This window comes from Clytia hemisphaerica, unplaced genomic scaffold (assembly GCF_902728285.1).
Source record: "Clytia hemisphaerica strain Z4C2 unplaced genomic scaffold, Clytia hemisphaerica genome assembly, whole genome shotgun sequence".
In the NCBI taxonomy this organism is placed as follows: Eukaryota; Metazoa; Cnidaria; class Hydrozoa; order Leptothecata; family Clytiidae; genus Clytia; species Clytia hemisphaerica.
The window spans coordinates 675,107-698,086 of record NW_027103824.1 but is presented as its reverse complement, the minus strand read 5'-3'; the positions used below and the strand labels follow the sequence as shown (position 1 = coordinate 698,086).

Genomic DNA, 22,980 nt, shown 5'->3' with positions numbered 1-22,980 from the left:
TGAGTTTTTGTCCGCACGTCTCAATGATTTTACTATTCTTCAAAGAGTAACAGATGGTCTAGGGAAGTTTTACTTTTTCATAGAATCGTAACCGTTAAAAGATGACGGAAAAGATTTTTACAAAATTCAGAATGGTATTTCTATAAAATTTTACTGGTGTAAGTTTAGCTGAATATTGTGAACGCTTCTTTACCCAAGTGTTGAAGTGTTGAAAAAGACGAGAAAGACTTGAATACATTAGTACTTCCATATTCCAGTATTATCCTCTAATTTATAATTGCATTGGATCTGTACCATCTAAAAGGGATGAAAAGGCTTACTCATATCGGTGTTATGTTTCCGTGTATTTACAAATAAAATTATCTGAAGAACTAAGAAATAAGGTATTTTGTGCAACGGCAAGATAAAAAATATCATGAAAGAAATAATTTTCATATAAAATAATCTAATAAATTTCAACGTAGTAGAAATAATGACTTAGCAATATGAATTCACAAATACTTCAAACAGCATGAGAGATTGTTACTCAGTAAGAGAAGAACTGACAACTGCACCAATATAGATCCTTCATAAAAATCGGACACGTTTTTGACGAAAACACATTCAATACTTTTCGTAATAAGTCCATTGGCTTATTAGATGTTTACTTTTTTGATATCATGTAGAAACCATCTCCACGTGAGTTTTGACTAATTCTCCCGATGATGGTTTCCACATGGTGGCAAAACAGAGAGATCATTCATATAAAGTGAATGAACATTGGTGTTTTTCACAATCAATTTTAGAGCACCCAAAGTTTGTTTTGCCAGTCTAATACCCCAGATTTTTTCTGTAAATTGAACAGTTAGTTTGATTCTTGACTTTTCGATCTATATGAACTCAGCTGTATTTGGTTTAAATAAAAGATCTAAACTTTGGGCTTCAGAGAAATCTTGACAAAGAGAACTTTATTTGAATTCCTTGCTAAAAGATTACCCTGTGATAAAAGTTTGGTGCATACATAAAAATGTCTTGCTGTGCGTGAAAAAAAGGCGATGGTATAAAAAAACTAAAAAAATTGTAACATCCAATTTACAAGATATGTACAAATCAAAAAATAGTTAAACAGAAATATTTTGAAATGCTTACTTTATCGATATTTTAAATAAGTAAATATCCAGATTCATCCCTAGTCACTTCATTTATCAATAGAAACAAAGTGGCTGAAATAGCTCTGGATACGAGATTGCTAAAAATATCTACTAGCCTTGACAGCTCATTAAAAAGCTTGCTTTTTTGAAAATACGAGATATGGTTGAGTTTGTGGGCATTGTTTTTGCTATATAATCTGTAATTCCGGCAAAGCTATTGGCGATCTAGTAGAGCTAATTTTCTGTACAGAAAAATTCTAACCTCTAAAATTAACATTGTCCATAAATTACTGAAATTGTAAAAACGGTAAAAAATGAATATAATAATTTACTATAAGAATGTAAGTGATATGAATGATTTTCGGTCGCGTCACCGCGTAATTGTTCTTTACGATAACTTCTAATTAATTTCTTATTGTTCTCTTCACATGTGAAGAATTTATCTATTTTTCTCGGATAACCATTCATCACTTCGTAACGATCTTCGTCAAATCGATAATATTCATCACCTACGAAAGAAATTGAAGTTCGTCGTGAATTTTTTTAAATAATTAGTGCATATGAAGTACTCGCCAACCTCATCCCCGTGTATTCCAGGCTTTATTTATGTTACTTATGGACGCCAAAGAATATTATCTAGCGCTATCAATAAGCATCAAAAAGCTGATAATACACAGGGAACAAGGTCGGCGACTTAATTGTTGGAGAGGCTCATACATCATAATGTAAAGTGATTATCGAAGCATTTCAGCAACCGAGGGACATAAGAATCATTAGCACTCTTTCCTTTGAGATTATCAATATTAGGGCGGGGATCAAAGGCTCGTAGGATGAGTTGTTTCAAAGTTCAAAATTAAGAATTATATCAAACAACTACAAAGGTAAGAACTATCAAGAGTCAAAGAAATTAGGTTGTACATACCTTTAAAAAAGAATATTTTTTCTTTCCATTCGAAAACACTATCAATATTGTCAGGTATACCATGCCATAAACCTTTAATGTTTTTCGGATAATCTGGGTCTATTTCTCTTTTCCATGGGTTATAACGCCAGTATTGGTGTCCTGGAAATTTAGAGATTAAAACAATTTAGTTGAAATGTTTTCATTAATATATTTATCATAGTGTTAAGTTTCTTATACAGTAAAACCTTCAATTAACAGACTAAAATATCAACCTCTCTGATTAGTGGATAATTTCATTTTGCCCGGTCGTTCTCTAGACAAATCCTCGTTAAAAAGGTTTCCAAAAGGCGGACCTTCTAATTCTAAAGCAGACATTAACCCGTTTCCCCGATGGTGCCCGCTAATCAGAATCTTATCACCAATACTCATCCCAGGACCTACTAAGAAGACAATTAGTCTGAGTCCGTACCTTTGAAAATATATACTTTTCTTGCTTTGTTCCAAAAGAATGCTGCATCAACGTTATGAAGTTCTTCTGGGAAACCTCTCCGAGTTAGTGAAAGATCACTTCTAATCATATGGCGACCTCTATATTCCCATGAGCTAAAATGTTAGAGTAGAAAAATAGAGTTGGTTTTGTAGTTGATTGAAACCTATCTATTTGCTAGTTTACGAGAATAAACAGCATCATTCGTTGCTCATGATAAGTTACTTAAAAAACGATGATATTTGAGTGACAATATTTTTAACGATATAGGCTTGGAAAATTGAGCCAATTACGAATTGATTTAAAATTTCAATATTAGTACAAAAAGAAAGCTTTGTTCCCGGTCGTCTCTTTACCCTTGTTCAGACTGTTCACCAGGATTATCTATCTTCATCAAAATTTTCACTTTAAAATATTGCACCAATAATTAAATGCCAGATAAATCACTATTGGGCTTGTGATACAGGGGTATCAATAAGGATAAAACCAATTCAACCGTACCTTTCTCCTTGAAGAAAAACTGTGTTTCCATCAGGTAATGTGAAAGAAGCATCAACATCGACCAGTTTATCATTTTGAAAATATCTTGATAATGAAATTGGACCTTTCCTGTGTTTCAACAAATGGCTATCATATATATAAATGTGGCCACCGTTAATAATGATGGTTTCGCCTGTCCGTGTGTTGGTTGTGATTGAATGGACTTTTGTTATACATTTTGGTGGCCGATCAGGGTCGGGATTGTCTTGTGTTACTACTTTGGGTCTGTAATTTTTCGGTTTTCCTGTAATAAATATACAAACATAATACGTTAGACAGGGAGAATTAACGATCTAAAAATATGATTTAGCGCACTTCGTGTTTCCTGGACTTGAGCGGTTTTATCACACGGTTATGTAAATTTATTTAATGTTATGACGTAATGTAAAGTTAGATTACAGGAGGACCTTCCAGAGTTCAATTTCACCTCTCAGATAGTTGTCTAGGCAGTTTTTAGATGAAATAGACTTCTCTTCCTTACAGAGATAGGTATTGTCTATTTCAAAAACTCCTGTGCATAAGTGACGCGTCAATATGAGACAATAAAAAAGTTTTGTGTCTCATGACGCATGGTTTAATGTTCGGAAGTAGCTAGAAAAATTTCTTTCAAATCCGAAAGATTTTGATGCATAGAAAGTGTAGAGCAGAACGAATTCAATTGATAAAATGCGACCGTAGGACATTCGGCTTCGGTGCACGAGGTCGTAATTCAGTCCACCGACCGGGTCATACCAAAGCAAGACTTCGTGTTTAGTACTGGTACTTGATGGGAGAAACAGTGGCGCCTTCCCATACCTTTGGGTAATTAGCTATCGGGTCGCCTTCAAAAGTTGGCGCAGCTTTCCTTATTTATAAGACATTATAATTAAGAAAAAGATAGAGATATAACTTTTGAATAAGGAGTACATATTTTAGCGGGAAACTAGACAAAATTTAGTTGAATTAAAAACAAACCCGGAGTGGTTCCGCGTAAAACATTACGTCAAGAATATCAAATATCATGAATTCACCAAAGAAGAAAACAAAGGTATTTCTTACCATACATAGATTGTATTCCTTTAATATCATCTTCACTCAATTCAACATCTTTGCCTTTATAACCATTATAAAAAGGAAACATAACTGTTCCTCTGACGGTTGAATGATCGAGACCAATGGCGTGTCCGAACTCATGTAAAGCTACCCAATAGAAATCTTTTCCACGTGAATTACGTAATGTAAAGGTTTCGTCATCATCGAAGTGTGTATCTCCGGCTAATGCTAAAAATAAAGAGATTGTAAATTTATGATTATTGTTGCAGCCAAATTTACACCAATAGCTTTGTAAAGCGACAGAGATTTGCGAATTAATCTGGAAACATCGCTCGAGACAGGTATTACGAGCATCCCACCAGGACAAAATTAATGAGCTTATAACGCTATAATCAACTTTGAAGAATTACGTCAAAAATCAAAAATTTAAGAACGTCCGAGACATTGGAATTTATCTGGGCTATACGTTACTACATCACTGCATAATAAAAGGCGTGCGGACATCTAAAATAAGCTATAGTTGGGATAGTCTATACTAGACGTAACCCGCGTTTTTTCTACGCAACTAACGTGATGAAAAATCTCGGTTTTTGCTGAGGTGCTTGTTAAGGTTGGGAAGGAGTTAATGATTATACGAATTACGGAAGAAATAGACTGCTTACGATTACGACCAGGGAAGAAAGCATGAGCCAATGTACCACCAGGCCCATCAAAAGCATACGCATCATTATGCTCTTTACGTACAAAACGTATCATGATATCTGCCGTACCGCCACGTCTCTCACGGAACTTCAACGTTGATACTTTCTCCCATTTACTAAGCGCTTTACGTATTGTGGTACGAACGTCACTCCGTGTTAAATCGTTTGTCCAATTCTCAATACGGTATGTTAAAAGCTAAAAGGTTAAAAGACTCGAAGATTAATTTTTTCGAGGTTAAAAGTCCAAGGGTAATGGGGTAAAGTTGGTACTGGCTTGCAGTTTAAAAAATCGAGTCTCCATAACCCGAATTCCAAAGGAACCAGTTAGAAAAACAAAGTCTAAGGTTTTCCCAAAGGGATCACGATGAATCGAATTGCAAGACATTTGAGACATCGAAACTTGAGCCGTTTATTTCCACTGTAAACGAGAGTCTGGAGCAAAACGACATTGCAATACAGGTCGAATTTGTTGTGGGGGAACGGGTCTTCAAAGCAATTGTAATTATGTACGGGTTGAAAGTCAAATGAAAAGAGTGAGTAAGAAGGGAGTTTTCAGTAGTCTGACACTTTACACATTAGTCCCATAGCAAAAAAATCCAATAATGTAAAACAAAAAAATATGATTTTAACCATTTATAAATGATAACTGCGATTGCAGTAAAATTGCACCAAAGTTGGAGGTACTCACTTTCTTATGCCAGAAGAGTCCTCTATGAGTATATCGCTTTTTGCGTGAAGGGTCATCACCAGCATTGATGTCTTTGACACCGCAACGTGGTTTGTTGAACTGAACTCTGGTCAAATCGTCTACCTCACCTGTGAAAGTGTGAAAATGTGAAAAATATACGTTCGGCAGTTGTTCTTTCTAAAGACCATCATTTTAGTTTACCATTATTGGAAATTCCCCCGTTCCGTTATGAAAAAGAGCTGTAATGGAAATGGAACTGCAACTTATAATCGCGATTTCGAATCAAGATTGAAGCTGCGAAAAAAATTTGATCCATCCTTAAAAGTGTCTAATTAAATGTTGGGGTATCAATTTTACATACACAGTAAATCCTCCTCTTATTCTTCAACAGTTCCAATTAAAATGAATCGAGTTTCATTCAATGAGACGGTAAACACTAAAAGACATAATTATGCCTGCTTTAAACCAAACCTTTAAAGGAAGAATTGCCTTTAGACTTGAATAGATTGTACCTGATTGTCAATAGCATTCTGATTGAACAATGATTTTTACCTGTTTCGGGTAAGCCAGAATATCTTTGAAACTTTTTGATCGCTTCATCTAGTGTCTCTCGAGTTCCTAAACTCCCTATCTTTGAGTTTGTATTGAAATATCCAAACCGACTCAAATAATTCTGAAAAAGAAATGAGACAACAGTCGAGACAACGTATTCATTAATCGTTTGAACAGTCCCACGATGTGGTAGGTCTTAATGATGAAATGAAACATTTGAGTTGAATAAAATGTCTCGTGACTGGTGTTTCGATTTTAAAGGTTTTTTTCCAGGAAGGTTTAAATTACATGATTAGCGAGTTAATTTTAATGTTATATGAAGGGTTGTTAGCTTAGAGTATCATAGAAGTCGTTTCAAAACGTTTGTACCAAACCAAATATCATTATACAGATCATCCATTCACACCAGTTACTGTTCTAAAGAGGTCCGGCGAATGTGATGATCTGGTAAGCTTATCTAATTGATTAGACAATTAAGTTTCTGTACCTAGGTAGTGGAAGGTGTTTTTTCGAACCTAGAAGTTCTATAAGGGTTTAAAAATCAGAAAACTAAATCTCAATCCCACACTGAGGGTCAGAAAAATAGAAGAAATTCGGTCAATTTAGTTTAAACAATTTTCTATTTTTCATTTTTGCTTTTTTTTTAGTTCCGCTAGGTCCGAGGGTCGAAAGCTCGGGAGTTTGTATGAAAAATATGAATTGCAATGGGTAAGTGGCTTTGAGAAGATTGACCATATATAGAGAGCGTGTGCTAGCGTAAGCGACGTCAGAAAAATTCAACCCCGCGCGGAAAATCAGCTCCGGGGGGGGAGTACTAGGTTTGCGAGGTGACGGGTATGTCCGAGCCGAAAATCGAAAATCGACCCTTTGAGAGACAAAATTTTGGTGATTTTGGGACCCTTTGAGAGACTTTTTCCTAAATTTTGGTCCATTTTTTCCAAATTTTGGTTTGATTTTCACCAAATTTTGGTCAAAATTCTTGGAAATCGTGACCCTTTGAGAGAGAAATTTTTGATTTTTGTGATTTTGGGACCCTTTCAGAGACTAACTTTTGAATTTATACCCCTTTGAGAGACTTTTGAGGAATGAGAAAAGGTACCCTTATGGCTCGCACATACCCGGCACCCATTTTGCCATTTTGCCGGGGTCAGCTCAGTGGAAAACCGACTTAATACAACAATGTGGTTAAGTCTTTAGAGGCCGTTTATTCAAAAAGTCGAAAGCGAATATTCATTATTGGCATATATTTTGGTTCGATTGATTTACTTCCGCCAATCACCGTGCTCAAAAGTACATTTAACATTCATCCCAAAATTTGAATAAAAGACTTGAGAGCGGTACCAAAAGCAGGGCAAATCATAAAAGAGTTTATGTATGTGTTTTTTTCTACAGCGGAGACGGTTAGCTTCTGATTTGTCTAGATCCTGATCAACTGAGGACGACGGTAAACAAGTACTTTTACCATCCTCGGTTTTGCGGGTCAAAACTGCGAGCTATTCCAAATCGCTTAAGTCACTTCGCCGTCCTCAAAAGTGCAACAAACACTTTCACCCGCCCTCGACTTCGCGGGTCAGAACTGCGGGTTACTCCGAATCGCTTCAGTTACTCCGTTGTCCTATAAACTCGCTAATAGGATCTGCCCGGAGATTCACGGAAAACTACGAGCAAGTGTGCCAAAATAAAATAGAAGAAAATCAAAACTTACCAATTGTGTTGACGATATTTGTGATGATTTGGCAGTAACCATGGAGATCATACACACGACCAATAAATCAGCAATGAACATCTTGAAATAGGGATAGTTGTGCCTTTTCTTTAAATGGTAATTCGTCTTAGATATCTTTAATGTAGTCTGAAGAAATATTGATGGATTTTCAAAATAAATATCTAACTGTCCTCTCAGTTGAAAATTTTAAATGGAATAAAATCACAATTGTTGTCTAGGGTTATATATATAGTGAAGATATGTAATATCTGTCATTTTAGAAAAAGAAAGGTATTGATATATAAATAACTCAAACTGATAAAAACGTGCCTCACGTCAATGAATAAGCAAACGGGTCTTATCAGTTTCATCTGTTCTTTGAAAGAAAAATCATTTTTGGCAATTTTGATTATATGGATCTTATTTCATTTTCCTTCAAAATTCTCTTTCAGAAATACAAGATAAAATACCTATATATTACATGTGATTTATATATATTGTATAATATATAATATTATTAGTGATTTCGAAATGCCGCCACGTGAACAAGTTCACGCTAAAACAACACGATTCGAAAGACTGACATCAATTGTTGTCAAAAGAAGCCAGTACATTGTTCTTCGTAAACATTTAAAACGAACTCTAGTTTTTTTTAATTTTATTTTCAACTGATAGTCGGTAGAGCATTCGCCTTACAATCTCAGGGTTGTGGATTCGATCCCCGGTCACCGCCAACTCAGCAGATGAGTAGCTTAGATTGGGTAATCTGATCTAAGCGGTAAGTTACTGGGAGCTGAGAGTAGGTGTGGCGCTCCACCTCAGCATTCGGTCTCCCAGGTCTAGCGCAAATAGAAAAGGGGATAGACTCCCTCACTCTCGGCTCCGCCGACAGCCATTAGATGAATATACTTACTTTACTAAGACCCCTGAAACCTCCCCCAAATGGAACGGGATCCACGAATACATAACAAAGACGATCTCAACAAGCTGAATGATATCTTTGATCAAATAAACGAAATTGATTCATGGAGACGTACACCACGTTTTTCAGCAAGCATCACGTCCAATCTTTTGTAGAATGTTTGGCATTCACGTCCTATACCTCCGTTTGTAGAAAATACTAATGGAGTGAAAGTACCATTTTCAACACTGTTCACACGTTCATTGTAATGTCTCTTTTTCTCATTTTCGTTTCGATGGAAGCACTTGCTGAGCTCCAAACCCCTGTACCTTCGAGCGCTTAGGTCAAAGACCCTAATATCAAAAAATGCTCTTTGGCCAGGTGTCCAGAACCCAGTTGCGCTTACGTCAAGTCGTGCTCCTTCGGACGTATTCGCGGTTTTGTGCGTCCACGGTGGTAAAAAGTAGCTATATTTTGCCCACATAGACTAAGCCTGTGACGTCACACAGCGAATTATGTTTAGGTTTACAGAGCCTTGTAGAATCATCAAAATGCCTTCAAACTTGGTACGTAACTTCAAAATAATAAAAGAAAATTTTTGTCTTGAAAATTTTTAGATTTCCCGATTTCCCGATTTTCAAAAACGGAAAACCCTCATTTTTACCCCCGTCTTTGGTAAAAAATCTGACCTAGCAGAAAATTACAGGCCTTAATTCCCTAAGTCTTAAGATAGAAAATTTCCTTTTAACCATAACTTCCTTCATGTCAGTTTTCAGCTTTTAAGTATATCGGGAACATACAGTTTAAACTCTGCAATTCGTTTTTTTACCATATATGGTCATACCTTTAATTCTAAATTTCTTGAGTTAATCAAAAGCTGAAATTAAAAGTGACCCCATTTTTAAGCACTACTCGTCAAGATCTATCGTTTGGAAATGTTGCTTTAAGCATAATACCAACTTTAAATTTTCGTTTAAATTTTGATGACGTATTTTTCGGTCACGTGATGACTTTTTTTTCAAAAAATTTTTTGATTTTTTTTGGAAAATAGTTTGAAAAATATTTAGGGCAAAAAAAATTATTCTAAGGCTATAAGAATGATAAAGAACAGGATAATGGATTTAAGTAATTAAGTAAGTGGTAATAAAAAAGCCTATTTTGACCACCGTGGTCAGTCCTTCGCCGTCAAGGGTGATTGGTCTCGGCTCGTACGTTTTTGATCGCTGCTTTAGTTTTTGCTTCATTGTCATTTGGTGGTTGGAGGTCCAATATTTGGTTTTGTAGATGTTTGGTGAATTGTCTCGAGTTTACATGTTCGATGGGTGCGAACTCACATACGTTTTTGAGACCGAGGCCTCCCAGTCTAGGTGGTAATGATAACAAGTCTCTTTTTAAGTCATTTACAATTTTACCCCCTGTAATGGCTGGAATGAGTTGGTGTCTGACGATTGTTTCGATGGGTGTTAAGTAGTTTTCCATTTCTGGAATTGTTCTAAAAAAAACGAAAAACGATGCTGGTAACCGCTGGTGTAACACGTGTATGCTGATTGTGGTTGAGCTACCGCTATTTCTGAAAGAAGAGTAAGTTCTTTGCACCATTTATCAGCGATTTCTTTACAGTTAAATTGAGTAGCCTTGTCACTTCTCGGATGAAATCTTTGCCTGTACGTCCACTCGGTAACTTGAAAAGATTTTTTCGCCAATAAACTATCTTTTCATAACTATTGTTTATCAGTCTCTCAAAGTCAGTCCCTTTGATATCTCCCCAGTAAAATCTCTTTGGGCTTCGCTCGTTGTTGTTTTGAGGTTGCGGTTCTGGTTCTGCTTCTGGTTCTGGTGGTAGCTGGACTCGATCTGTGACTATTTTGCATTGTCTTTGATGTTGAAGAGCACCTCTAGCAGTACGGAACAGTTTTCAACACCTTACACATGGAACAGACGGTTCGTCTTGATGCGTACTGTTTACTGTGGCGGGATCACCGGCTTCTGCAATCATGGTTTTCTTCTAAATCAGCTTTTGAACATTTTTATACTTGATTCTTTTTCAGCAATTCGTTGCGTAATCAAAATTTTCAATGTTCAAAAATAATTTTCACAAGATTGACAGTTAAACGTCGGCCATCTTGAGTTATGTAACTCGAAACTTTGATACATTACTTGAACTTTTGAGTTATCTTTAGACAAAACCAAAATGGCAAAAAATCTAAAATTTATATAATTCGTATTTCTTTGTGCAACACCAAAAGTTTGTTACACAATCGAGAATAACTTTTGAGCGAAACCATAGAGAAACTGCAAGGTCTAGCGAACAAAGATTACGAACACCATTTGTAAAAAAGAAAAAGCCTGCTCTCTGGAATTTTTGGCTAACTTGGTCGCTTTGAGATAACTCAAAATACAATGTTGTAACTTAATGTTTGGGTTTGAGTTAGGTAACTTGAATATCTATATTACCTTTTTTTTCGAGTTACGTAAATCGAAAATAGAATTAAAAAAAAATAATTCGAGTTATATAAGAACAGTAAATAACACAACCTCGTTCCCTGCGCATTATCAGCTTTTTGATGCTTACTGATAGCGCTAGATAATACCCTGGCATTGGCTGGCGTCAATCAGTAACGTAAATAAAGCCTGGGATACACGGGAAGAGGTTGTAAATAACATTTTCGAGTTAAAAAGTCTCCTTATGACGTCATAATTCGGGACTTATGACGTCACATTCGTCGTAACTCGCGTTTTTGTAACTCACGTTTTCCGGGCCCCCATTTGAACCTTGCTGATTTTAAACAAAGAACTTTTAATAAAACACCCTTTTGTTTTTAAGTTTCTTGTTTCAAATCGGCATTACAGTATTCAGTATTCAGTAAATTTTACAGCCGTTTGCAATGAGGGCTAAAACGACTAGATTCACTAAAATAACGTTAATAGACCTCGTTTGACTATTCAACTTAGTATAATATTACCTAGAACATTTAAAAGTAGATGGCGTTATAAGCCCATTTTACAAATTCTCAAAGCAACATTTAAAAATTTAACTTTCTATTCTACACCAGAATACGACAAAAATGAATGAGATTTTCAGAAAGTTGAAAAGAAAATATTGTTTGGGTTGAAGGGAAGCAATCCAACGAGGTTTCATGTGGTTAAATTGGGCAAACATTTATCCCATGGCGTGTTTACCTGTGATTAATAGATTTTATTTACATATTAACTTTTTCCATCGGACCGTTAAATGATGAGATCTATTGACTTTTGAGCTTTTACTGTTCTACTATTTGTTCAATGCATTTTGTTCAAACTTTTGTATTTGTTTCAGATTCGTCACTTTTTTGCCGGCTCGACATTCAATAAATTGATTCAACTTTCAAGAGAGATTGCTTAAAAGCCCTCGAAAAGAAGTTCTATTCTATCAAAGTACCAATAAAACTAGGACAATATGCAAAAAGCGATCGTCAGAATACTTTTGGTAGAGAGATTTCTTTGATCGATATTCCTGAGAAAAAAACTTCTGCTGTGCTTCAAAATAATCCGATCCCGTTTCTTAAAAATATACTCCAAAATAAAATCGATTGCTTCGACAAACAAGTTTCTGAATTAGATTTTTTTTCTCGAGTTTCCAGCAATTGGGGACCAATATTCAAGCTACAGAAAGGTGACTAGCCGAAAAACAAAATCCTCGCCAACCCGTCATCACACGCAAGCCACACAAACAAACAAAGATGCCAAAATGATGTTTTAACATTTCACTTAAGATAATATATTCAGCAAAAATATTTTGTTTTTTTCAAACCCTTTTTAGACCCTTGTGTCAAGAGATACGTAAATGATAAATTAAGTTTTGTTGTTTTCTTTACTGCAACGTTACCATGTTTTCAATGCCAAGATAAACAAATCGCGAATTTTCGGTGTTATGTTGGTGTTATAAAATCTTAAGATTTCGAATGAATCTTCAAATTCTAGATTCATACCACTGTAAGGGATGATAGTGAAATAGTTAGTGTAGATAGAGCATTATATCTAATTGCCACAGGTTAAAAAAATTGTTTCAAGTGACATCTGTGTTCAAGTCTGTATCATTGAGATACTTGATTGTGACAGTTTCTGTCAAATAATTTAAGTGGATTTATTTTCGCATGGATTCAAGTACGCGAATCAGCTTCTTTTTCACCTAATTCCTTTCATTTTCCCTGAAATATTCTTACGTTATTCTTAGGTTTGGATCCAAACCCAGCAAAAATCTAGCATGTAATACGTACCTCAAGCAAAAATTTGGCATAATTGTGGAACCTTTTAGCATTGCTGGGCAATAAATGCCAATTAAATGGTAAAATGTTCTAAAAATGGCATTCTTAGGTTCAGTTGCCAAATTCCATGATGATGCTTTATTCTTAGCATATTCGTAATTTTTTGGCCAATATTCTTATAAAGTATACTCTTATAAAAAAAGCGTGGTGATGTAAATTGAAATATTTCGACACCGTAAAAAACTTATTTTAATTTGCAGCTGTGTGAAAGAAAAATGCAGCACACACAATCTTGTGACCCGTGAAAAAATAGCCAATGTATGAAGCTCGACTGTAATACTCGATAATCTTGATTTCATTATGATTTCAATTTACACGCTTTTTTTAATAATCCATGATGAAAATGGCCAAAAAACTAAGAATATGCTAAGAATATTACCATCATGGAATTTTGCTACTGAGGATAAGAATGCCATTTTAAGAGCATTTTCAATTATAAATTATCAATTATCCCCAAGTAAGGCTCACTCCTTTTACTAAAGTGCCATTTTATGCTTGAGACGTATGTACTAAATGTTAAATCTAGTATGAATTAGGATCTTAAACTAAGAATGCGCTGTTAAAATACTTTAGGATGATTTTCCCAAAAAAGACAAGAATTTCCAGGATGAAATGGATTTACACCATTCTTATAAAAAAAGCGTGTACAGTTATGCGATAGAAAAATGCAACTATTTTAAGAATCGTGAAAACATAGGCGCTGTATGAAATTGAACTGTAACACATGTCATTTATAATCATTCCAAATGACAACTGTCCCTAACCCGAATCCTTACTTAACTTAATACGAAATCGAACACAAGACGCCCTGCAGTACTTACATAAGTATATACTAATGTAAACCATTATTATTAAAATCATCATCATAGTCATCAAACAATAACCTTCCCTTCGCAGCTCGCGATCAGCCATTGCAGTAACCAGTTCCCCAATCTCTAGCCCTATTTCCAGACTTAAAATATCAAGAAATGAACGCTTTCTCGAGCGCTTAGGGCCATTAAAAGTTACTAAAAGGTTATGCAACTATTTTAAGTCGTGAAAACATAGGCAATGTATGAAATTGAACTGTAACACATGTCATTTATAATCATTCCAAATGACAACTGTCCTTAACCTTAACCTTAATACGAAATCGAACACAAGACGCCCTGCAGTACTTACATAAGTATATACTACTGTAATCCATTGTTTATAAATCATCATCATGGTCATCAGACAATAACCTTCCCTTCACAGCTCGCGATCAGCCATTGCAGTAACCATAGTTCCCCAATCTCTAGCCCTATTTCCAGACTTAAAATATCAAGTTTTAATGGGTAATTAACCTTTTTGTTTCGAAGTTTTTTCAAACTGTCCGCAAAGAATTGAACTGTTTTAAATTTTTCGGAAAATTTTTCTAGATTAATGCATCAAAAGTTATGGCAATTTTATCTATGAAAAATTGGGATGGAAAATTGGTCAAAAAGCACTATTTTCAAGATTTTGAGACAAATAAGCTTTTAGAAAAATTTCCCAGTCTCTAGCCCTATTTCCAGACTTAAAATATCAAGAAATGTGTGCTTAGGGCCATTAAAAGTTACTAAAAAGTCACTAAAAAGTTATGCAACTATTTTAAGAATCGTGAAAACATAGGCAATGTATGAAATTGAACTGTAACACATGTCATTTATAATCATTTCATTTGACAACTGTCCTTAAGGGCTCTGACCATAGTGAATTTTCTCATATTTGCCACTTACAAAATGTAAAGTTTTACTCGATGTAGCCCACAAAACTGTGGCATGTTATACATTTTCTGTTAGGCCAATTATCCTTGAGTCTGAAAATTTAAGAATCGCAATGAATAAAATTTGATGAAGAAGAAAATGAAGACTTTTGCAAAGAAGTTTAGTATTTCAACTTTGAAGTGCTTAGTTTCGGCGGAGAAAAAACATTTTGAAATTTTTTTTGCTGTAGATGGTGTATCTTTTATCAAACTAAAATTACTTTTTCGGAAAATTTTTCTAAAAGTTTATTTGTCTCAAAATCTTGAAAATAGTGCCTTTTGACCAATTTTCCATCCCAATTTTTCATAGAAAAGATAGCCATAACTTTTGATGCATTAATCTAGAAAATTTTTCCGAAAAATTTAAAATAGTTCAATTCTTTGCGGACAGTTTGAAAAAACTTCGAAACAAAAAGGTTAATTACCCATTAAAACTTAGCACTTCTTATAAAAGAAGGCGATGCAACATATTATTAACGTCTTTTTAAAGTTCATAACTCTTTTTTGTAATTAAATTCTTCAAAGCAATTTATAAAGGCAATTCTTTGTTAAAAGTGTTAAAGAACTTAAAACATAACTTTTATGTTCAAATACTAAAATCAATTTTCCGACCATGGTCAGAGCCCTTAACCCGAATCCTTGACCTTAATACGAAATCGAACACAAGACGCCCTGCAATGCATACACTTACGTAAGTATAGACTACTGTAAACCATTATTATTATCCATATAGCGGTCATCGGCGGGCGGTATTGAAAGGTTTGGTGACTCAAATTGTCATACCCGCGCTGAGGAAACTAAAGCGCCAGGCTTTAGAGGGCTGAAATATCAATAACCACCCGGGTATAGGGAAATAACGTCATTTGCGGCCCGCTCGGAATCGGATTGAAGTTGTTGCATTGAAGCGAAGAGACTAAAATAACGTCAGAAAAAAACACTTTTTGGTTTTTGCGGCCCACTCGCTCGCAAGGTGCTAAAAATTTGTTGAAGAGATTGCATTGAAGCGAAAAGATTTGGCTGACGCTAGAAAAAAACATTGTTTGAATGCCCGATATGAATAATAGTAATAGCGTTGAGTTTTCGTTCGTTGTTGTCCTTGCAGTTTGATTATTAGCCCTCTAGTGCCATTTGACAAATGACACTATCGGGCGAATAATCAAACTACGCGGGCAGCAAATAACAACAACGACCTCAAACTGGACGCTATTGTTATATCATTAAAGACATCATCGTGGTCACAAAATAATAACCTTCCCTTCACAGCAATTGCAGTAACCAGCTCCTCAATCTCTAGCCCTATTTCCAGACTTAAAATATCATATCGCCATAGAGGCCATTAAAAGTAATTAGTTACTAAAAAGTTATTGGATTACCACAATTAATTTTGTTGTAAAACAGACAACTAGTCCACTCAAAATTATCACTCATTTCGACCTACCTGTAAACTTAGCTCTCATATTAACTTCAAACAAAATTTACAGCTTTAAAAAACATCGATGTTCAAAAAACTCAGTTCAAGTTCGGGTCCTTTTCAAGTAAGTCTCTTTCAAAGAGTAGATAGATAATCGAATATAACACTCGAAGAAAGTTCGTCTTTACTTAATCCTCATAAAAACAATACCATAATTCATATAATTATTTACTGATCAGATATGGTTAAGACTGACTTAATTACAAGATTTATTTGTACAATGAAGCACTGATGAAACACCTTTCACTAGCAACGGATCATCACTGCATGGGATTTATCTAAATGCAGGTTGATCAATAAATGCTAAATGAATGCTTAAAAAACATAAATTCTTTCGTTTATACCATGTCAGTACATCAAGCAAATCATAAAATTAGCACATTAACGTAGACAAGGGGGCGCAAAATTTGTGCAGGAGAGCAGATTTTCATGAGACAGTAATTATCTTTTTATATTATGAATAGAGAATTACAGTGTCGTAAAAAGCTGCTCTAATACACAAATTTTGCGCCCCTCCTTTCTACGCTACTATAACATGACGAAATTCTCTAAAACCAGCCAATCTGATATAGGACAGAGAGTACTTTCGATACCGAGTCAATAAGTCAATAACCAGCCAGTTTACAATTAAGTGAAAGTAGCTACATGGCCTACATGATTGAAAAATAACAGGAACATCAGCTAACCTATCGATACTGAACACTATTACTGTTTAATTGTAGAATGAACTAAAGCTGGAGACTTTTAAGCCAAAAATACGTGATGCTTATTAAATTGACATTGAAAGAAAAACACAAGAGATACGTCATAACAAAAAACCCAAATACTTATGAATTTAGTTTTATCAGTTGTTTTTGGATGCTGCTGATGAAAAATAACGCGTCATTGAATTGAATTGAGACTAGCAACATGGTTTTAAGACTTCCTACCATGGAAAATAGAGGTTTCCCCTTTTTTATAAGAACAAACTACATAAGAACATAAGGCTTTGGTGGCCAAAACATTAAGAACAAGTTAAGTACATTTGGCTTTGTGGACTCTAAAATACCCAATTTCTTAGGAAAATAAACAAAAATACTCCAAAAAAAGGGCGAATATAAGAACACGTTAAGAACGTTTTTAGGCTTGAATCTCAGAAAGTTAAGATCATCCGAAGGCTTTAAAATTTTTGGATGTTCTTATAAAAAAACGTGCATGTACTTGATGACAAATATTAAGAGGTTATACTTTCTGATTCATGTTTATGTAAGAGACGACACTTGTAAAGGTTAATGAACATCATTTGACACTTAATAAGAATATACTGATTAAATCATCTTTTAAAAGTCACCCGAGATTACACTTTTCTTTATAAGAACAAACTTTATAAGAACATTAGGCTTCGATGGCCAAAGTATTAAGACCAAGCTAAGAACTTTTTGAAGGCTTCGCGGACAATCATTCAATTTCTTAGGAAAATGGACAAAATTACTCACAAAATGGTGAAAATAAGAGCATGTTAAGAATATTTGTAGGATTAAAAATTAAATAACTTTAAAAGTTAAGAACATCCGAAAGCTTCAAAATTTGTGGATATTTTTATTCAAATGTTTGTTTTTATTCTGCTTTTTGAGAATTATAAGAAGAAACACGAGTGAGAATAAAACTCCGGTGGTTTTCTACCTAAATGTAAAAATGCAAAACTTAGGTAAAAGGATGGTGGAGGAATAATAGCAATAACATTGAAAAGGTTGTTCCTAACGACGGTAAATATCCTGCTGACAGCGTGACATCACATAAGGTCAGACGGTCAATCATATAATTATTCATTAAGAGAGATATGGTCTTGTAAAAACGTAAGAGGTAGATTATAATCTTTATCATGAATCAACCCAGTTATAATCAACATATAATTATGATTGATTATCACGTTGTTGGGTCAAGACTAGTTGCGAGGAAATTATCAAAGCTTTGACCCACAATGGAAATTTTCATGTTTTAGCCTTATGATTATAAAGTACGTACTTTTGCGTAATGCTTAGTAGCAAGTTTCAGCTCGTGTCCTGAATATTACCACAGAAATTAGATATCTAAATGGCGCACAAGTGAAAACTGAAATCTAAAAAATGTAGGTTTCACTTACCTAAAGTACTTGAGCTGTCTCCTCCCAAAATAATTTCCAAACAGCAGCAACTAAAATTTTCTTGTCATTACGAAACTTTGATTCATTTCAAGTCTATAAAAGAAAAAAATTGACCAACGTCAGAGACTTTGGTGACAAGGTACATAAACTGATTCAAAATGTGACTGCTTAACTTTTGCTATCTGTTTAACATGGAATCTGTGGTTTCTTATAGCTTCCGTATCTTTAATACGTAAATCCCGCCTCAGATAAGTCTAAGTTTAATCAAAACTATCATAATGAAATACGTGCTACAATATTATGGTTTGAATCGAATCTAGGAACTAAAAATGCCTCGATGGAAAAAGATATTCGCCCCTTCGACTAATACTAGTACTCAGACCTCTCTATAAAATTCAAAGTCTTTTCCGCCTATCATGTTACAAGCATTGATGCCAAGGATAAACTTTACTTGCAACGCTGCTAGACTCCTATCAAAGTTTGATGTCGTTTAAATTATGAAGAAGGAATTACTTCAAGTGTAAAAGTCAATAACATTGTGAAGAAATAAATCAGATAATTTGTACAGCATAAAAGAACTTCAAGCTAACTGATCTGAACTGAAAATTTATTTACTAAGCAACCACAACGTCAAATATGCGTTTAGAAATCTACTTTATGTTCATGTATACTTCATAGCAACTCACATATCACATGAGAAGATTAAAAAACACAGTCTTTGAATCAAAAAAGGTTAATTACTAGAATAATCAAAATATAAACAAAAAAAATTGATAAAAAAATGAAATTTGATGCAAAACTAATCCATCTTACCTCACAGACGACACAATATTTTTCTCCACGTGAGACCGCTTCATCTCACATCCATATTCTGAGATAAGGAAAGGAAAATAACGTCAGTTAAGAGGTAGAAACATAAACAAGAATTCGAAGAAAAAATATTCACCTTTTTTATGGTCTATAAACTTTTAACACCCAATTCTTTGTCTTACATAAAGCCGTTCAAATCCGTTTTTTGTTGATACCAGCCTACCATACCTTAAAAAATGTTTTCAAAAATATTAAAATTTGTTTACATAAATTTTATACTGTTCAAATTTTAACACAAAATATTCAACTATCAGTTTTTAGTTTTCCGTTTAGTTAATTTTTGATATCCCATTGTGTATTAGGCCTTTTGAGATTAGTAAACTTTATCCGAAAAGTCGGCTGTTTTAGATATTTTAAAAATATTTGATGGTGAGAAAAATCTTTTGAGGTTTCCTCTTATCTTTCCTGTATAATGCTTAAGGTTGATTTAAACACGACCTCTCAAAAGTTTGTAAATATTAGCAACGTGAAAGCTAAAAGATCCAGACATTGTAGATATATTGAAAAAGGTTTGGAGATAAATTCTTTATCCGAAAAAGATTAAACACTATGATAGTTTGTCTTTCAAGTAAATAATTCCATACATATTTTGCTTGTTTCAAAGTTTGTCTTTAAATAATATTTTTTAGAATTATAATAATTTTCGGTATCTTTAACCACGTTAACAGTCTATTTCGAGTCCACGTGTATAGATTATAATTTTAGTAGTATTTTAATAACACCAAAGAGTTTTAAAGGAAAATTTTAAGATCTTTAAGCCTTAAGGTTTAAGAATTTTAAGGCTTCCTGTTAAAATATTTGATTTCAGACTCATGAATAATTCTCTAACATTTTCAGACCGTTATCGGGAAAAATATACCAAGTTCGGTGAAGGATAGAGAAACATCTGAACAAATATTTTTCTACAAAAATAAATAAAAGTATGAGTTGAACTAAAATCAACAATTCTAAAACCAACGAGATTTTTAAAAACGAATGAATTATTATATATACTATTATAATAATAAACGGTGACTGGGAAAAAAATATATAAAAGAGATTGAAGAGAATTTCAAAATCTGAAAAAAATAATAATTTGAAATACAGCAGTGCTAGAAAATAGAAATAACAGACCAAACAGGATAAACTCTATGAGCAAGAAATGCAAATTTTGTCACTATTTATACAATCCCCGTGCCACGCTGAGCCACAACGTTTACAAAGAAACATAGCTTTGACGTTACAAGGGCATGAACCATTTGAATTCGTTCCAAAATTAGCGGCACCTTGAATAATTTTACTGTTCGATGCTGTTTTAATGATCGTAGTATCGGTTTTCTTATGATTGCAAGTAGTCGTACTGGTTGTCGTTAAAGTGTTGTTCGGAGTCGCCAATGCTAGGGTTGTAGACGTTGTATTTGACATTAAGTCTGTCGAGGTAGTTTCTGTTGTTGTAGAGGATTGCGCAACATATTGTGACGATGATTCCGCAACAGCTGTTTCGCTGTCGTGTATGAATTTTTGCAACAAAGGATTAATTGTGGTCGTTGTTGTCAAAGAAGAGTTTTGTTGTATTGATGTTAGTTGAGGAAGGAGAGGACGATGATAGAGACGTTGTAGACGAAGACGATACGATACAAAGTTTTGTTAGATCTTTATCTTTCTTGATAGCGGTTGGTAGAATTTTTGAAGGACTTGACGAGGTTACAGTGGTTAAGTTTTTTTCCGTTTCTGATGAAGATGAAGCTGATCGTGTTAGAAATTGTTTGCGATTTTCTTTTATCACACTGTTCGATCGTGCGTCCTCTAATATCCGTGCTTTCGCGTCTTTTAACTGTTTATCGAAGATTTTCTTACGTTGCAATAATTGTGCACGCTTTAACGCCCGTTTACTTTTCTCTTTACTCGATTCTACTGATGAGAGACGGTTGGTGGGCGGCCGCGTCGTCATTGGCGAACGAGCATGCGGTGACCGTGTTAGAGACGATTGGTGACGTAGTGGGGCACATCGGAAAGGCGTTTTGTTGAGTTTGTTGGGAGTAGCGGACGACGAGGATGAAGTGGGAGCCGACAGAAGGTTTGAACGCTGAGAGAGTTCTTCTTTTCGTTGGCGGTCCGCTTCTTCTTTCTCTCTGGCTTCTCTCTCCCTCGTTTCTTTCACTTGTGCCTGAAAAAAGTACGATCAAAAAAGCAACAATTAAAATCTATTTTAGCTCGATTCTAGCCTTAATCTAAACCATGATTTTAGAAAATCGTAATGATAGCATTAGACAAACCATAACTATAGCTTTATTTTCAATTGGGCAGAAGTGTTAAAACGTATGTGTAGATATATCAATATATTCCTTGCTTCACTTGAGATCTTTTTAATCTTATATGGCCATGAAACTTTTCCCAGCATTAAGGAACTATTCCAAATAGAGTAGAGATCTGCAAAGACCAAGAAGCTTAATTGGCGTTAAAGTTATCTATAATGGGTCAAAATTCAGAGATTACAGAGGAAGACAGCCTGAAAAATGAAACTTTCTAGGCTATTAAATATGAATGAGCTTCCATTGTGCTTTCTAGGCAATTTACGACGTTTGAGTTTCCTGTAATTCAAGGAAATATATTTACCCCAAAATCTATTTTTATAACAGTAAACTTGCATGCATCTTCTACTAAAAAGTCTGGACCGACTTTTGGGTGAGGCTCCAGCACTCACCTTCAAAGCAGGACTCTTATTAAACTGCCACCAAAACACAAAAGAGAAGTCGAGTTTTTGAGCACAAAGTAAATACATCCTTATCATTAATATGAATATATGAATACCTGAATTTTGGACAATGATCTCTCGTATTCACCAGTAGAATTTTCAGCGAATTTGAGGAAAGGAACCCAGGAAGATTGTATCGGTTTGATGTTATCGTGAGGTCGTTCATCTTCTGGAATGTCTTCTTTGACAGAGCTGTAAAGGTGGTCATCAAAATAAAATTCATTGCTATAAATTTCGCAGCTAATAAATGTTAAAAATGATAGATAAGTTAAGTGAGAATCTCAGTGCTCGCTGATCTAATAAGAAACTGTAAAACTTTTCGTAGACTTCGAAAATGAAATGAATTTCACTTTACAAAGCTTAAAAGGTGGTATGTGATAAACAATGACCAGGTAAACGAGGATAATAATAACTTTATTGCAATTATGACACAATAATCTTTGAGTGACCGAAATGCCCGAATAAAAAAGAGGAGTGAATAACTTAAGCTTTTTTGGATCATCGGATCAAATATTTTTCAAGTACTTTTTCGACGGCCACTTGTTTTGGAGAGCCAACTTAAACAAATATTGGATACTACTTTTCAAATAGGATTATTATACTTACGATTGTCCGTAAACTGGTTCAAAATATTTGACCTGTAAAAAACGACAAAGACAGTGATTAAAAATTTGCACTGAGAATCATAAGGGGGATAAAATAATTAGGTGAAGTGTTAGCCCAGTAACAACAATTTTTAACATCTAAACTACATAACGAATCATTGGGGGGGGGGTGAATACAAGATGAAAACTTTTTTATGCAAATTCATGACGCTAGTTTGGGTTTAATTTCTAATTGTGACAATATTGTTAATCACGGTGTAACTTCTATGAATCAACTCTCTATGACAATATCCGAATATGAAAAAAAAACTGGTTTCTCCCTTTCAAAAAAAAGCCTACCTTCCAAGGGTCTAGTCTTGTGTAAGTTTTGATTTCTTGTTTTGCCCTAGTGGTGATCTCTGAATTTAGGTCACCTAAAAGAAAGATAAAAGAGATTGATACCATTATGTAACAACTAAACAAAAACATT

General features: G+C 34.5%; 2 protein-coding genes across 3 annotated transcripts in view; both read right to left on the bottom strand.

Moving 5' to 3' along the window:
• Positions 1 to 983: 983 nt before the first annotated feature.
• Positions 984 to 18,394, bottom strand: LOC136806696 (interstitial collagenase-like). 2 transcript variants are annotated; one of them, XM_067063289.1, is made up of 10 exons: positions 18,303 to 18,394; positions 7,740 to 7,886; positions 6,035 to 6,155; positions 5,483 to 5,610; positions 4,756 to 4,990; positions 4,100 to 4,321; positions 3,023 to 3,305; positions 2,504 to 2,637; positions 2,053 to 2,193; positions 984 to 1,639 (listed from the first exon to the last, which is right to left on the bottom strand). In XM_067063289.1, exons 2-10 carry the CDS (start codon positions 7,818 to 7,820, stop codon positions 1,401 to 1,403), a joined length of 1,584 nt encoding a protein of 527 aa, XP_066919390.1. In that variant the 5' UTR covers positions 7,821 to 7,886; positions 18,303 to 18,394; the 3' UTR covers positions 984 to 1,400. The 2 variants fall into 2 exon arrangements, with proteins under 2 accessions (XP_066919390.1, XP_066919391.1); XM_067063290.1 differs by lacking the exon at positions 18,303 to 18,394 and having other exon boundaries at positions 7,740 to 7,946.
• Positions 18,395 to 20,035: 1,641 nt separating this feature from the next.
• LOC136806695 (putative Polycomb group protein ASXL2) overlaps positions 20,036 to 22,980 on the bottom strand; it is a gene marked incomplete in the record, with an annotated part of 12,726 nt that continues 9,781 nt past the window's right edge. Inside the window, 4 exon segments of the mRNA XM_067063288.1 lie at positions 20,036 to 21,318; positions 21,963 to 22,098; positions 22,513 to 22,544; positions 22,851 to 22,924. Coding sequence (XP_066919389.1) covers positions 20,686 to 21,318; positions 21,963 to 22,098; positions 22,513 to 22,544; positions 22,851 to 22,924 — 875 coding nt within the window.